Raw genomic sequence first — 15,238 nt, 5'->3', positions numbered from 1 at the left:
TGCCATTTTGGGCCTGCGGGTTTTCTTTTCTATTTTGTCTTTTCTTTTCTTTTCCTTTCCTTTATATTTTATTTTATTTTACTTTAGTTTTTAGCTTAATTCCAGTATAGTTAACATACAATGTTATATTAATTTCAGCCGGTACAATGTGGTGACTCAACGGTTCTATATCTTACTCAGTGCTCATCATGAGGATAAGTGTACTCTTAATCCCCATCACCTATTTCCCCCATCTCCCCCACCTCCCCTCTGGTAACCATCTGTTTGTTCTCTAGAGTTAAGAGTCTGTTTTTCAATTTGTCTCTTTTCTTCTTTGTTCATTTGTTTTGTTTCTTCAATTCCACATATGAGTGAAATCATATGGTATTTGTCTTTCTCTGGCTGACTTACTTCGCTTAGCTTTATTCCGTCTAGATCCATCCATGTTGTTGTAAATGACAAGATTTCATTCTTGTTTATGGCTGAGCAATATTCCATTGTGCATGTATACCACGTCTTTCTTACCCACGCATCTCTGGATGAACACTTCTCTCTTCCATAATTTGGCTATTGTAAATAATAGTGGTTTTTGTATTCTTTGGGCAAATACTCAGTAGAATTACTGGATCATATGGTAGTTCTATTTTTAGTTTTTTTAAGGAACCTACATACTGTCTTCTCACCGTGGCTGTGCCAGTTTGCATTCCCACCAACAGCTCATGAGGGTTCCTTTTTCTCCACAGCCTCACCAACATTTGTTGTTTCTTGTGTTTTTGTTTTTTGGGTTTTTTTTTTTTTTTTGAGAGAGAGAGAATGACAATGCAAGTGGGGGATGGGCAGAGAGAGAGGGAAAGAGAGAATCCCAAGCAGGCTGCATGCCTAGTGTCGAACCCGACATGGGGCTTGATCTCACAAGAGTGAGATCATGACCTGAGCCGAAATCAGGAGTTGGACACTTAAGTAACTGAGCCACCCAGGCACCCCTGTTTTTTTTCTGACGTTTATCTTGTTTTAAATAATCTCTACACCCAACGTGGGGCTCAAATTCAAGACACTGGGATCTAGAGTCACATGCTCTTATGACTGAGCCAACCAGGCACCCCTCTTGCTTTTGATTTTAGCCATTCTGACAGGTGTAAGATGATGTGTGTGGGTTTTTAAAAAAGATTTTAAAGTAATCTCTACACCCAACACGAAGCTTGAACTCACAACCCCAAGATCAAGAACCTCATGCTCCACCAACTGAGCCAGTCAGGTGCCCGGTTTTTGTTTTGTTTTAAATCTCTGCACATTCTTCCCCATTATGCCCGGCTTCTTCCCCAGTTCCCTGCTCCGTCATAGCTGACTTAACATTCTCAAAGACTACCCTCTCTATAGATCACACTGAGATCTTAATTCTTAGTGGAGGCCTGACAAGCTTGGTAGCTTCTCGAAAATATGAAGTTCACAGGAGAACTTCCTCTTCTAGGGACATTCCACTGGCAAATGCTAAGTGAAATCCACTCTGTCACTAATAGCGAGCATGTTGCATGTCCACTAGGGCAGAGTCTCCCGAAATTGTTAGAAGATGACATGGGGACTGGTCCTTGAAGACACGATCTTGATACCTTTAGATTCCCCCCACCCCATGGTGGTCTCTCCTTCTGCTGTCTGCTGTCACCATCCGTCCCGGACTATTGTCTGATGGTCTCCATCCCTTATAAATAAAACACCTTCCCAGTGTGCATCATCTGCTTTCCTGGGACCAGGGTACAGTGGGTTCAGGAGTCACTATCTATGGTGTCAGATTTGTGTGGATCACAACCCCAGCCCCCAAACGCACATCAGTGATGCGAGACCCTGCAAAGGTTGCTTATCACATCAAGTCTCAGTTTCCCACTGGATGAGGAGAATTGTTAGCCAGTGTTCTCTAGGATTGGTTGTGAGGGTTCAACGGGGCAATATGTAGAAAGGTACAACCCTGAGTCAGCACGTGAGGACCTCCAGTGAATCTCCATCTCTTTCCTAATCCTCTGCTTGGAGGGAGATCCGGGCACAGGGGTGCTTCTTAAAGTGTGGTCCAAGGGCCAGCAGCATGACATAACCTGGAACCTCAGAGAAGACCTTGTCCCTCCTTGTCCCTTCGCCAGGCAGGCACCACAAGGTGAAAAGCATGTTAAGGCAACAAGAGGGTTGAGGGGAAAAGCACAGAGATGAGCCCAGTCCACTCCACCCCTTCTTCTGCCTTCTCCTTCCTAAGAAGGCCCCGGACTTTCAGAAGTTGCTGCGACCTAGGTGCCCTGCTGGCCTAGAGCTCGGGACCTTGCACCTATGGATTGGGGTCCTTGGCAGAGTTGGGGTTTCCTGAACTCACCCAGCTTTGCTCCAGAACCATGGACAGCACCAACCCTTGGGCTGGGAGGTTCCCAGGTCTGGCCGGATGGGCGGAGCGCCCCCTGGAGGTAGTTCCCTGACTTGCCTCAGATGCAAAGATGAGAAGTTGGGGGTATTGGCTGGCGTGATAGTCTGTCGTAGGGGACAGAGATGCTGGCCAGAGTACGTCCAAGCTTCTCCTTAGTCACCCTCTGAAAATCCACTCATCCTGGGGACTCAGCTTCAGAGACACAATGCATTTCTCACAGAACACTGGATGCCTTGCTCCTCAGGGCTGACTCTGCCCTCACCCTGTCCAGAAAACCCTCCATCTCCTCACTTTCCAGCGGGTTGATATTTGCTGTTGCACTTTTTTAAGTTTATTTATTTATTTTTGAGAGGGGAGGGAGGGGCAGAGAAAAGGAGGGAGAGAGAGAATCCCAAGCAGGCCCTGAGCTGTCAGCACAGAGCCTGATGTGGGGCTTGAACTCACAGTGAGATCATGACCTGAGTTGAAATCAAGAGTCGGCCGCTTAACCGACTGAGTCACCCAGGCGCTCTCGGAGTCGGGAATCTTCTTAATCCGCTCTGGGATTGAGTGTGTTTGAAGCTGGGTTCTGGTGTTTTTGTGGATGGGCCTACTTCCGGGTGACCCTTCTAATTTGTAACCCTACTTGGGTCCTAACGGGTGCTTACTGGGCCTCTACTTTTTAGGAGACCCTGAACTTCAGACTGTGTTTATCCTGTTTCATGAGGCTGCCCAGGGGACAAGAGCAGGTGTCGGGCTGACTCAACACTGTTCCCTCCCCCCAGATTTTGGCCCTTCCAGTCCCTGCCCACGTAGCTCTGCACTCCAATTCTGTGTCTGGTCCCATGACACCGTTGAAAGTTCTGCTCAGATCCCCAGCCTCTTTACCCTGTTTTCTGCCTGCTTCCGCTTCTGGCCCTTCCAGCAGAATGAGCCTCTTTTCTGTGGGATCCTGGCTGCTTTTCCAGTTGGCCAGTGGAAATGTTCTGGCATGATATACTCTGTCGTGGCTGGAAACCTCCCTTGCTTTATTTTGGTCTTCTCCTGAGTCACTTTCTCAAAAAGGCCCTGACCTCCCAAACTGCAACAGCGCCCCCTTCACATTTTGCATTAAGCTCTTTGTTATTCATACATAGCTCACATCATCAGAGGTCAGATTGCATACTGATTTGTCTATGCCTCTCTCCCACAATACTAGAAGTTCCACAGCTGATAGTTGGGTTTTTTGTGTTTTTTATTTGAGAGAGAGAGCGCGCATGCGTGAAAGCAGAGGCGAAGGGCACAGAGGGAGAGAGAATCCCAAGCAGGCTCCTTGCTCATGGATCATGACCTGAGCCGAAATCGAGAGTCTGTTGCTCAACTGAGCCACCCAGGCACCTTGGAGAGTTCTTTTTTAAGTTTTCTTTTCTTTTTTTTTTTTTCTTCCAGTAATCTCTGCACCCAACGTGAGATCGAACTCACGACCCCGAGATCAAGAGTCGAATGCTCTTCTGACTGAGCCAACCAGGTGCCGGGAATGAGGGTTTTTTGCCCACCCGCCCCCCCCCCCCACCTTTGCTCAAAGGTAAACATCAAGGTTACTGGAAATGAGAGTCCCTCAAGTGAAGCGGTTTTGCTTATGGTGCAACAGGCAGACATGACACATAGTAGGTCCTACAGAAGCGTTAGGACTCTCCTGAGCATGCCCAGAACCTGGCAGAGTATGAGGCAAGCAGCCCCCTAATTCCTACCGGCTCTGAGACCCAGGAGTACTGGCCCCTCCAGCCCCTTCTCCAGGCCCCCAGCCCCTCCTCCCTCAGACCCAGGGGTCTCAGCCCCTAGCCCCTCCTCCCTCAGACCCATGAGTCCCGGCCCCCAGCCCCTCCTCCCTCAGACCCGGAAGTCACGGCCCCCAGCCCCTCCTCCCTCAGACCCTGGAGTCCTGGCCCTTGTCCTTCCTCCCTCAGACTCAGGAGTCTGACCCCACAGGCCCTCCTCCCTCAGACCCAGGAGTCCAGGTCCCCAGCCCCCTCCTCCCTCAGACCCAGGAGTCCTGCCCCAGCCCCCTCCTCCCTCAGACCCTGGAGTCCTGACCCCCAGCCGCTCCTCCCTCAGACCCTGGAGTCCTGGCCCCTGTTCTTCCTCCCTCAGACCCAGGAGTCTGACCCCACAGGCCCTCCTCCCTCAGACCCAGGAGTCCAAGCCTCCAGCCCCCTCCTCCCTCAGACCCTGGAGTCCTGGCCCCTGTCTTTCCTCCCTCAGACCCAGGAGTCCTGATCCCCAGCCCCTCCTCCTTCAGACCCAGGGGTCCCGGCCCCCAACCCCTCCTCCCTCAGACCCAGTTCAGGCCTCCAGCCCCTCCTCCCTCAGACCCGGAAGTCTCGGCCCCCAGCCCCTCCTCCCTCAGACCCAGGAGTCCCGGCCCCCAGCTTCTGCGGGGTCGGCGGCGACCGGTCCCGTCCGTCCCCCTCCCAGCCTCGCAGCGAAGCCCGGGCGGAGGTCCCTTGGGTTTATTCGCAGCGCTCTTTACAGGCAGCCCCGCACCCCCCGGCGGCGGGGCCCGGCGCAGAGCCGGGGTCGCTGGGAGGCGGGGGTGGCGGCCCCGACGACCCCTCCTCGTCGCGCCCCCCGCGGCCCTTGCCGATGGCCAGGCGGGGCCGGCCGCGCTGCAGCCCGTCCAGGAGGGCGCAGGCCTGGCAGAGCGCGCGGCTGGCCAGCGCCCCGCAGCGGGAGCAGGCGCCGGGGGGCGGGGGCCGCGCGGCCGGGGCCAAGGCCAGGCGCTCGGCCGAGTGCACCAGGTCCAGCGCCGCCGACGGCCGCGCCGCCTCCAGGAGCTTGAGCAGGTGGCGCGCGTGGCCGCGGAAGGCCTCGGGCGCGTAGACGCACTCCTCCGAGAAGTAGTCGAGGCGGCGGAAGTGCGCGTACAGCACCACCTCCTTCTGCGAGGCCAGCTGCAGGGGGCGGCAGCGCGGCAGCGCGCCCCCCTCGCCCCGCGAGCCCAGGCCCCCGCCCCGGGCCAGCCGCCCCGCGTCGCCCCGCAGGAAGTTCATGAGCACGGTCTCCGCCATGTCGTCGGCGTTGTGGCCTGGGGGAGAGAGACGGGGAGCCGGTGAGATGGGGGCGCCGCCGTGGGGCAGCAGGTACCCAGACGGACGGGGAGGGGCCCTGGACAGCGGCCCAGAGTGGGCGAGCCGGGCTGGAGACCCCCACCCCACCCCCAGACACTGCAGGACGCCAGGACCAGGAGAGAGATGGGGGCGGGGGGGGGGGGGGGTGCGTGGAGAACAGCAGGGAGGGCCGGACAGGGCCATGGAGACCCCTGGGCACCGCGCGACAGCCCGGTGGAGGTGGGCGGTGGGCACAGTGAGAAACGAGAGGGGACACACAGGCCTCCAGGAGGCAACCCGGGGTGCCCTCATTTGCCACCCACTTATCGCCAACCAGGCCCTGTGCCAGTTGCTTTTTCAGGAGGGTCAGTCTCAGTTGAAGGTGTACGTCACACGGCACCGGCACCGGAGAAGTCAAAGCGGCCTCTAACGGTCAGTGGAGGTGTTGCTGTCCCAGTGCGGGGAATGCGGGTCACCGCGTGCAGGAAGGCCAGCGAGAGCTTCGGTATTTCCTCAACAGTCACCATAAACGTCACCTAAACGTCTACCTATTCTGCATCTTGTCGTCTTATACTTGAGTCTGCCTGGTCCGACAGACACCGGTCCTCTTGGGGCTTCTCCAGTTGGCCACACTTCCCCTCCTCAGGGCCTTTGCACCAGCCACCTCCTCTGCTCAGACCCCAACAACTGGGTCAGCCCTTCACTGGTTACTCAGGCGGCCTTCAGGTCAGGCTCACTCAGGAACCACTTCCTAACTCCAGGCTTCCCCCTTCACTGGGTCCTCCTGTTATAAACTGGCAAAGTCTGTGTGATTTTTCCTTAGCGGCACTTGCCGGGTTATAATTATGGGCATGTCGGGAGGGCAGGGGCAGAGGCTGCCTTGGGCAGCATCAGGAGGCAAACATCTCTGTAAGGTCTGCTGTTTGCCAGTCTCTGGTCTAAGTGCCTCACACAGAACTCACTTTATTCCCAACGACCCTGGGACCTCGATATTATTAATAACCCCGTTTTACAGATGAGGTAACCGAGGTTAGGTATTGCTCGAGGCTACAGAGCGTCTGGTACAGAGGAGATGGTCAACAATCACGTGTTGAAGCAACGGTTGGGAGAGAGTAAGTTCTCAAGTTCTCAGAGAGAAGAGGCCGACAGAGAAGGGGGGTCTAAAGAGTTGCGTTTCAGACTACAGATGGCTTCTGATGGGTGGTGTCACTTCACTCGCCTCCTTTTGTGAAGGGACACAGAGAATGTCATTTTGGAAACTGCAGGGAACACAGCCCCAGCCCCCGGAGAGCACCCCTGCACCCCTCCGTGGCCAAAGCGAAGGCAGTGACTCAAAGCTTGCCGCGCCCAGCCCCGGCGCGCACACACTCTGCCCACGCACCTTCAGCGGGCGTGCGCACCCCCTTCTCGTGGAGATCCCCCACTTCGGGCACCCCCGGCGTCTCCTTCACCCCTTGCTGGGCACGCGCCCAGCCCCCTTGCAGCGCCCGCCCCGCGCCCCTCGCGCCCCTCGGCTGCGGCGCCCGCGCTCACCCGTCACGATGTGCGTGGCTCCCACGAGGCGCGCCCCTTCCTCCAGCGCGCGGCGCCGCAGGACCCCGCAGAAGGTGCAGCAGGCGCGGCTGCGGCCGGAGCCGGCCGTGCTGCGGGCCACGGCGTCCATCGTCCAGCCCCCGAAGAGGTCGGCGTAGGCCACGACGGTGAGCGGGAGGTCCCAGCGCGCCGCCTGGCGCCGCACGGCCGCCAGCGCCGCGTCCCGGTAGCCGCCGATGCCCTCGTCCACGGCCACCAGGCGCAGCGAGACGCCCAGGCGCGGCGCCAGCTCGCGCAGCACGTGCGCCAGCACCGTGGAGTCCTTGCCGCCGGAGGCGCCCACGGCCACCACGGCGCCGGGCGGCAGCAGGCGGCCCGCCAGCACCGTGTGCAGCACCTCGGCCTCGAAGGCGGCGCAGAAGCAGGCGCCGCACAGCGCTTGGCCGGAGCGCGGGCGGCGGAGGGCGGCGCGCGCCGCGTGGCAGGAGGCGCACTGCGGGGCGGGCATCGCGGGTTCCGGGCGGGCGGGGAGGAGTTGGCTGCCCCTGGACAGGGAGAGAGGGGAGGCAGGTTACGTGCGGATTCCGGATTGCGGGGTCGATGCCTCCGGGAAGCCTGCCTGGATAGCGCCCAGAATGCATATACCCATTGCCTGGAACCCTCTCTCAGCACATGTGCAGGATTGGCACCTTCAAGTCTCAGCGTAAGCTTTTCATCATTCATTCCTTCATTCAACAGGTATCCATTCATTGCCTCCCATCTACCCAAAATGCGTTCGATACTGGAACAGCAGTGAACAAAATAGGAAAGGTTGCAGGCACGACGTTCTAGGGGAGGAGCCAACCCATGATAAGTAAATAACCAAGACACTTTACAAATATAAGGAGTAATATGAGGGAATTATCCTCTGAGCTGGGGCCAGAAGGATGAGAAGGAGTCATGCAATTTGATCAGGGTGGGAAGAATGTTCCAGATAGTTAATAGCAAAGGCAAAGGACCTGAAGGGAAGGGCCTATATTCAGTTGTTTGGAAAGTGAGTTATAGGTGAGGACAAGAGAAGATCGGGGGCTTGGAGGTTGGCAGGGTGAAAAGGTTGGATTTTATTCTGAATGAGCTGAGAACCGTTAGATGGTTGAAAGCTGTGGAGTGATAGGATGTGATTTATATTTTGACAGGATGCCCCAGGCTGCTGCGTGGGAACAGAGAGTGGAGAGTGGCGAGGGCAGACACCGGTAGACCAGTGAGGAGGCTCCTACAATGGTCCAGATGAGCCGTAATGTGGCTAAGGGCTGAGTAGAGAAAGTGGAAGTGGAGAGAAGTGGTCAGTTTCTGGATCCCTTCTGGAAATAGAGTAGGTTGAACTCACACGAGACTTGGTTGAACGAGGCAATAGATGAGAGAAACAGAGGACTGACGACTTCAAGGTTCTGCCTTCAGCACTTGCAAGGATAGTGGGACCATTTCATGGGGAGGACGTGGGAAAGAGGGAAGAATAGGGAAATATTGCGAGAGGTGTAGGTTTAGTCCAGAGAATCTGTAACTTTGTTTGGGCATGGTAATTTGGAGGTCCTTTGTTTGCTCTGAAGTCTTTCCTGAAACCTGAGCTGGGTCTGGCGCCTCCTCTGGGCTCTCATGGCCGCCTGACACCCCCCAGGCCAGCCCTGATCACTCTAGATTGTAACCAAGGCAGAGGAGGCTGCGTTCGAACCGCCCTCAGGTTGAGGGTGGAAGCTAGGAATCAGAACCTAGACAGGCTCCAAGGCGGGTCAGCAGGGGCACCGGACACAGGCGTTGGAGGATCGCGGAGAGCGGTGCCATCTCTCCAGGGATGCCTACCGGAATGCGTGGGAAGGTAAGATGGAGACCCTCAACTCCTACACGGCGGCACGACAAAGAGCCGAGATCGGCCTGCTGAGGAGGGGAAACTCACGTGAGTAGAACCCGCGCTGGGAAGTCCAGGCTCCGAGAAAACGCGGAAGCCTGTGGAGGGACTACGATTCCCAGAAGGCTTTGGGTTTACCCGCCTACGACTCCCAGGTCCCGGCGCGGCGGCTTGGCCCTCATCGCCTTCAGCTGCGAGACCAGCTGGGCGCACACGCTGCCAACCTCTCCGTGACGTCACGCTCTCCGCCCAAGTCTCCCAGAGTGCTCCCGGCCCGGCCGGCACGTCTCCCGTCTGCGCCTGCGCAAAAACAGGTGGGCCGTCTGATTTCTGTGTGCCGCCGTACACTGTGCACTTTATGCTAGAGAAGGAATGAATGCTTTCCAGATTTTCTGCTCTTGTGGAAGTATGATAGAATTTATGGTGCGACTGGAGAGTTGTCGGGGTGGGGGGAAGAGAGGGATAAGGGCACGCAAGGGAGAGGCCGCGCGTGCAACCGCACATTGCAAGGCTTGGGCTGCAGCGCGCGGCGCACGGTGCACGAAGTGGGCTTTTATGCGCTCCGCCCGCAGGCGTGGGAGTGGGTGCGCGCGGGTTCCCAGAGCCGCGGCGGTGCGGGCTGGGGGCGCCTTGCGTCCGCGGAGCCGACAACGGGCGGTTTGCGGTTCCCCACGCGGGTACCGGGCTGGGGGCGGAACCCAGTGGGCGGCTACGCTCAGGTGTAGCGCACGGACGAGTGCGCGCACCTCCAGCCTTGTGGAGTTGAAGGCAGAGCTCGAGATGGAGGACAGGTGAGCCCCAAGACACGGAGGGTTTCCGAGGGCACAAGCCTCCGAAAGCAAAAAACCGAGCACTCTCCCGGGTGCTGGGGCACATTTGAGTATCTGAGGCGGTCGCGAGGGTTGAACCCTGGTTATCGGGCTCCTACGTTAGTGATTTCCTGAGGTTTCCTGTGTGCCGGGTCCTGCCCTCGGGGACACAGGAGTGTCATGCCTGGGTGGGGAGTTGAGGGTGATGAAGCTTGATGTGGAGGGACCAGATGTCAGGGGCTGCGGGAACCCAGAGGTTACAAGTGCCGCTAGCCAGGACATGGGGGAAAGAACTGCGCTCGCTGAGCAATTAGCATGTGCTCGACACGTACCGTCTCACATTCCTCCTCTGTAAAGTGCGCCTAACAACAGAGGCTGCCCCACAGGCTGTTTGTGAACATAAATGCGTTAATATGGCACGTGTGTATGCGCCAAACAGTAAACTTTCATTATTCTCCTCCCATTTAATTCTCCTAATCAAGGTCGGCTTCTCTTTGGGGACCAAGCCTAATAGTTCTTTTCAAGAAAGGAGATGAAGTTTCAAAACTGACAGTTTTTAAGCCAGTCCTCAGTTTGGGGTGGTTTTGTGCCCCAGGGAACATTTGGCACTATCTGGAGACGTGTTTGGTTGTCACAACCACGGACCAGGGCAGGCGTGGGACTGGTGTTTGGTAGGTAGAGGCCAAGGGTGGTGCTGAATACAGTGTGCACAGGCTGGCCTCTCACTGCAAAGAATATCCAGTTTGAAACGATAGTGCCAAAGCCGAGGAACGCTGGCCTGAGTGGTGTTCTTCTGTGATGTACATTCACTTTTCTGCCCCAAAACTAGTATACAAATTCAGGTGTTTCTGTGTTGGTTTTAGTCTCCTACTTTGCAAGTTTCTCTAATTAAATGTTTGAGTAGATCTCAACACCACCTGTATACTTTTGAGTGCGAAGTTAATAACAAGGATTACCCTCAAGGCTAGACGTCATTGGCAACAAGAGGATGTGAAAGCCAGCCTGCGCCACTTGCTTAGTCATGCGACCTTGAACCTTTCTGTGCCTCAGTGTCCTCTGTGGGGGTGATAAAGCAGTTGTTGGGATAAAGAGGTAAATGAGTTAACATGTAAAGCTTGGGAGTGCCTGGGTGGCTCAGTCGGTTAAGCGACCGATTTCGGCTCAAGTCATGATCTTGCGATTCGTGAGTGCGAGCTCCGCGTCAGGCTCTGTGCTGACAGCTCAGAGCCTGGAGCCTGCTTCAGATTCTGTGTCTCCCTCCCTCTCTCTCTCTGCCCCTGCCCCACTTGTGCTCTGTCTCTCCTTTTCTCTCTCTCAGAAGTAAATAAACATTAAAAAGTATATTTAAAAACATCATATAAAGCATGAAGGTCAGTGCTTGGTGCTTAATAAGTGTTTGGGGTGGGGGTGTGCTGGTCCCTTATGTCACTTCCCTGGGGTGGCAGTGGTTGGGAGTGTTGAGAATGGGACCAGTCCCTGTAGTCCTTAGTGGCCACGTTCACCAGCAAGCTGGCACAGTTTGGGCAGAGATTCCTCACGGATGTTTTGCAAACATTTTTATGTTTTGTTTGCTGCAACATGTTAATTAATATTCCAATGGAAAAGACTGTAAGTTGGTGTTGGGGGTTTCTGGAGAGGGCAGATGACTAGCTCTCATCACCTGCAGGGTAAGGTCGAATCCCTCAGCCTGGTGTTTGCAACCATGCCCTTGATGACTTTTTAGCCTCTCCCATCCCTGAGATTCTGGCAGGTCCCCCACAATCGCCAGCGAAGTAACTTTTCTGCCAGGTGTTTGCACGTTTTGTCCTCTTTTCCTGAAGACCCTCCCTCCCTCCCTCACCCCCCCTCCCCACCACACTGATTCCTGTTTGTCATCCGAGTAGCCATGTGGATGTACTTTTTCCAGGTAGACTACGGGACCCATCCTACCTTGCACTGCGTTAACAAGCCACCTCTAGGCTCACTTTGTCAGAGGCCCCGTCACCTTGGGCTGTGACTGTGACTGTTTCAGTGTCTCTTTGGGTTGGGAGCTCCTTGAAAGAGGGCTTCGGTTGGATTTGCATCTGGGTCCCAGCGTCTAGGCACAAGGCCTCGTACAGAACAGGCAAGGTACTCAAGGCCCTTGCTGAGCTGTTGCTGGCTTACCTCTCCTTTCTTGTCCCCTACTGTGATCTGTACCCCAGTGAGCATGAAGCCCAGGCAGGAAACTTGCCACGTGGTATTGTGGTTAAAGACAGAACAGCTTAGTTCTGATCGTGGGATTACCAACCTGGTTGTGTAACTGTGGACAGCTTACATATTCTCACCTGTAAGGTGGAAATAATAATGGTACAACCTTCACATGATGAGAGCAGTGGTTCTCAATCTGAGATGATTTTGGCCCCCAGAGGACATTTGGCAGGGACAGTTTTGGTTGTCACACCCGGGGTTGAGGCATACTGGCATCCAGCAGTGTTATAAATCTCAAACACACAGGACAGCCCCAATAGCAAAGAACTAACATGCCCAAAATGTCAGTAGTCCTGAGGTTGAGAAGAGGGCACACTTAATGAATACTTGTAACAGCTCTTGGGCCACAGTAAGTGCTCCGTAGATCTGGCTGCCATCACCCCCGCTACTTACGTGTGCCAAGCTCTCTGGTGACTCCTCCCTCTGCCTAGAGTGCCTTTCCATCACTTGGCATTGGTGTTGAATGCCTACTTACCCTTCTGGAACTACCCAGAATGCTACCTCTTTGGGGAAGCCTTTCCTGACCTCTGTCACCTTCAGCCCCCAAGACACCCTCAACCAGGCAGTGGAAAGAACTTTGGAATCACACACAGTCCTAGACTCAGATTCATGCTCTTTTCTTACATCTGAGTGACTTTAGACCTCAGTGACCTTATCTGTGAAGTCAAAGGGTGGCTTTGAAGATGAAATGGATCCACACTGGGTTAGTGTTCAGTTAAGGTCAGGACTCCCTTTGTGGATTACATTAGTTTATAAACCCTAAAAGCTTAGTGTTGGTTTAGATTAGGGGAAATTGTTGGGGTGCCTGGGTGGCTCAGGCAGTTGAATGTCCGACTCTTGATTTCGGCTCAAGTCGTGATCCCAGGGTTGTGGGATCGAGCCCCGCATCTGGCTCTGCGCTGACAGCATAGAGCCTGCTTGGAATTCTCTCTGCCTGACCCCTGCACATGCATGCACTCTTTCTCTCTCTCTTTTAAAATAAATGAATAGAGGGGCGCCTGGGTGGCTCAGTCGGTTAAGCGGCCGATTTCAGCTCAGGTCATGATCTTGCGGTCCGTGAGTTTGAGCCCCGCGTCGGGCTCTGTGCTGACAGCTCAGAGCCTGGAGCCTGTTTCAGATTCTGTGTCTCCCTCTCTCTCTGACCCTTCCCCATTCATGCTCCATCTCTCTCTGTCTCAAAAATAAATAAATGTATTAAAAAATAGAATAAAATAAATGAATAGATAAACAAATATTTTTAAAAATTTAAATTGACATCTGACATTTTTCAACATTAAATTTTTTTCTTGTCACTCAGAGCCAGAAGTCATTATACATTGTATGAGGTGACAGGAGATGGGGATTGTTTGTTAATAGAATGACTATTTTATGACATGATTCACATAAGCTTTAAGTACCTAAGAGAAAAATGCACACCATGTCTAATGGGGATCATTAGTTTTTTACCTGAATGTTTTATTCAGTGTCACTTGAAAACTTTGTCCCTGAAAACATTCCAGTTAATTTTTTTTTTTTTTTTTTTTTTTTAATTAGCTCCTCTAAGCTGTAATGCTTTGGTTGTTCTGAATACAGGATGTCCCGACATGGACCAGGAGTCACCTTCGAGGAGTAGAGTAGACGTACAGTCCTGTGTGGGGAGTTGTGTATACCCCCCACTCTGAAGACCTCTTTTAGACAAAACAGGGTCTGTACATACAGATACCTTTCCCACCTTCTTGGACGTACGTCAGGAAGCTCAGGGGTTGCTTTAGAGCGAACACACAGTCTGGTCTGGGACATGTATGTCTGAGCCTATCAGATCCAGCCCGAAAGAGAACTTCCCCATGAAGAAGAAAATAGATTTCATTCTTACAGAAGAACCACATTTCTAATGTTAAGAGTTTCTTGGGAATGAGGGGCTTCCGGATGGCTTGGTTTCAGCATCCTCCCTCTGGTTGGCCATGTGTTTTCTGGAGAGTGTGGGCCTGGGAGGGTCAGTAGTGTGTGTGACAGGTCAGCCAGAGGCCCTCTCCCTTTTCGTGAAAGAGGGACCTGATGAACGTGGGTTGGGGCAGAGAGAACGCTAGGCATTGTCATCCTCAAACCACAGCCACCCTCAGCCTGACTCCAAAAACAGAGCTGGGGGTGGGGAGTATGTTAGGAACCCTCCAGGAGGAAGGGACTACTTCCTGGGCGGAACCAGAGAGTCCAGACTCCTTGGGGGGACCCTGGGTCTCCTGGGTCATAATGGGCTCTTAAGGGATGTACAGACACAACATGGCAGGCAGACAGAGCCTGCTTTCTCCAAATGCACATACACTTTATTAAATGAAACTTGGAAACCTGTCACTTGGAAAATGTGGGTGTGCTAATTTGAGTCACATAACATGCGTGAAGGTTGCTGTTTAAGACGTCAGACTTTTTTTCTTGAAATCTTACGTAACTTTGGGAAACCATATGCAATTGATTTTATCCTAGCTGGTTCACCTTTCAACACTAGTGGAATGGATCCTTTTCTGTTTTTTGAAGAAGTAACAGGAACACACTCTTAGGCTTTCACACCTATAGTCACACAATTATGCTGCCAAGTTCTTTTTTTAAAAAAAATAATTGTTCAGGGGCACCTAGGTGGCTCACTTGGTTAAGCATCTGACTTCGGCTCAGGTCATGATCTCAGTGGTTCCTGAGTTCAAGCCCCGAGTCGTGCTCTGTGCTGACAGCTCAGAGCCTGGAGGCTTCTTTTGGATTCTGTGTCTCCCTGTCTCTCTGCCCTTCCCCAGCTGACACTCTGTCCCTGTCTCTGTCTCTGTCTCTCAAAAATAAACATTAAAAAAATAATTGCTCATAGTTGGGGCGCCTGGGTGGCTCAGTTATTTACGTGTCTGACTCTTGATTTTTGCTCAGGCCGTGATCTCACGGTCGTGAGATCGAGCCCCGAGTCGGACTCTGCTGAGCATGAAGCCTGCTTGGGATTCTCTCTCTTCCTCCCTCTCTGTGTCTCTCTCTTTCTCTCAAAATAAAAATAAAGGAAATCATTGTTCACAATTAAATTTTTGCCACCAAGAGCCCAAATAACAGTAACACCCTGTCCTAAGTCATAACCTCTGTACTTGCAATAGGGATTTGTGATAAAACAAGGAATGAGAAAATGATGGCTCATAGTCTACAAAACTCGCAGGCTCTACAGTGCCTGTGGAGAGGGAGGGGTTATGTTTACTGGGCACTCCAGGAGACAAACCACACTTCCGACAGCAGCCTTTCCTGTCCCGCAGGAGGAGGAGGAAGTGTGGAAACGTGGGTCTGGGTGTTCTGACACCAGATGGTACGTATCCACGCTTGCTTAGTTGCGGGCTCCACAGAA

General features: G+C 53.7%; 1 protein-coding gene across 2 annotated transcripts; it reads right to left on the bottom strand.

Annotated features, from left to right (window-relative positions):
* Positions 1-4,731: 4,731 nt before the first annotated feature.
* On the bottom strand, positions 4,732-9,052 carry LOC109252951 (cytoplasmic tRNA 2-thiolation protein 1). Of its 2 annotated transcripts, none has more exons than XM_019425447.2 (3): positions 8,909-9,052; positions 6,979-7,523; positions 4,732-5,423 (listed from the first exon to the last, which is right to left on the bottom strand). In XM_019425447.2, exons 2-3 carry the CDS (start codon positions 7,484-7,486, stop codon positions 4,849-4,851), a joined length of 1,083 nt encoding a protein of 360 aa, XP_019280992.1. In that variant the 5' UTR covers positions 7,487-7,523; positions 8,909-9,052; the 3' UTR covers positions 4,732-4,848. The 2 variants fall into 2 exon arrangements, with proteins under 2 accessions (XP_019280992.1, XP_019280990.1); XM_019425445.2 differs by having other exon boundaries at positions 8,815-8,913.
* Positions 9,053-15,238: the final 6,186 nt, after the last annotated feature.

Source organism: Panthera pardus, unplaced genomic scaffold, assembly GCF_024362965.1.
Source record: "Panthera pardus isolate Hobbes unplaced genomic scaffold, ASM2436296v1 HiC_scaffold_18, whole genome shotgun sequence".
Taxonomy (NCBI): domain Eukaryota; kingdom Metazoa; phylum Chordata; class Mammalia; order Carnivora; family Felidae; genus Panthera; species Panthera pardus.
The sequence above is the reverse complement of the archived record's forward strand: the minus strand, read 5'-3'. Positions and strand labels throughout refer to the sequence as shown.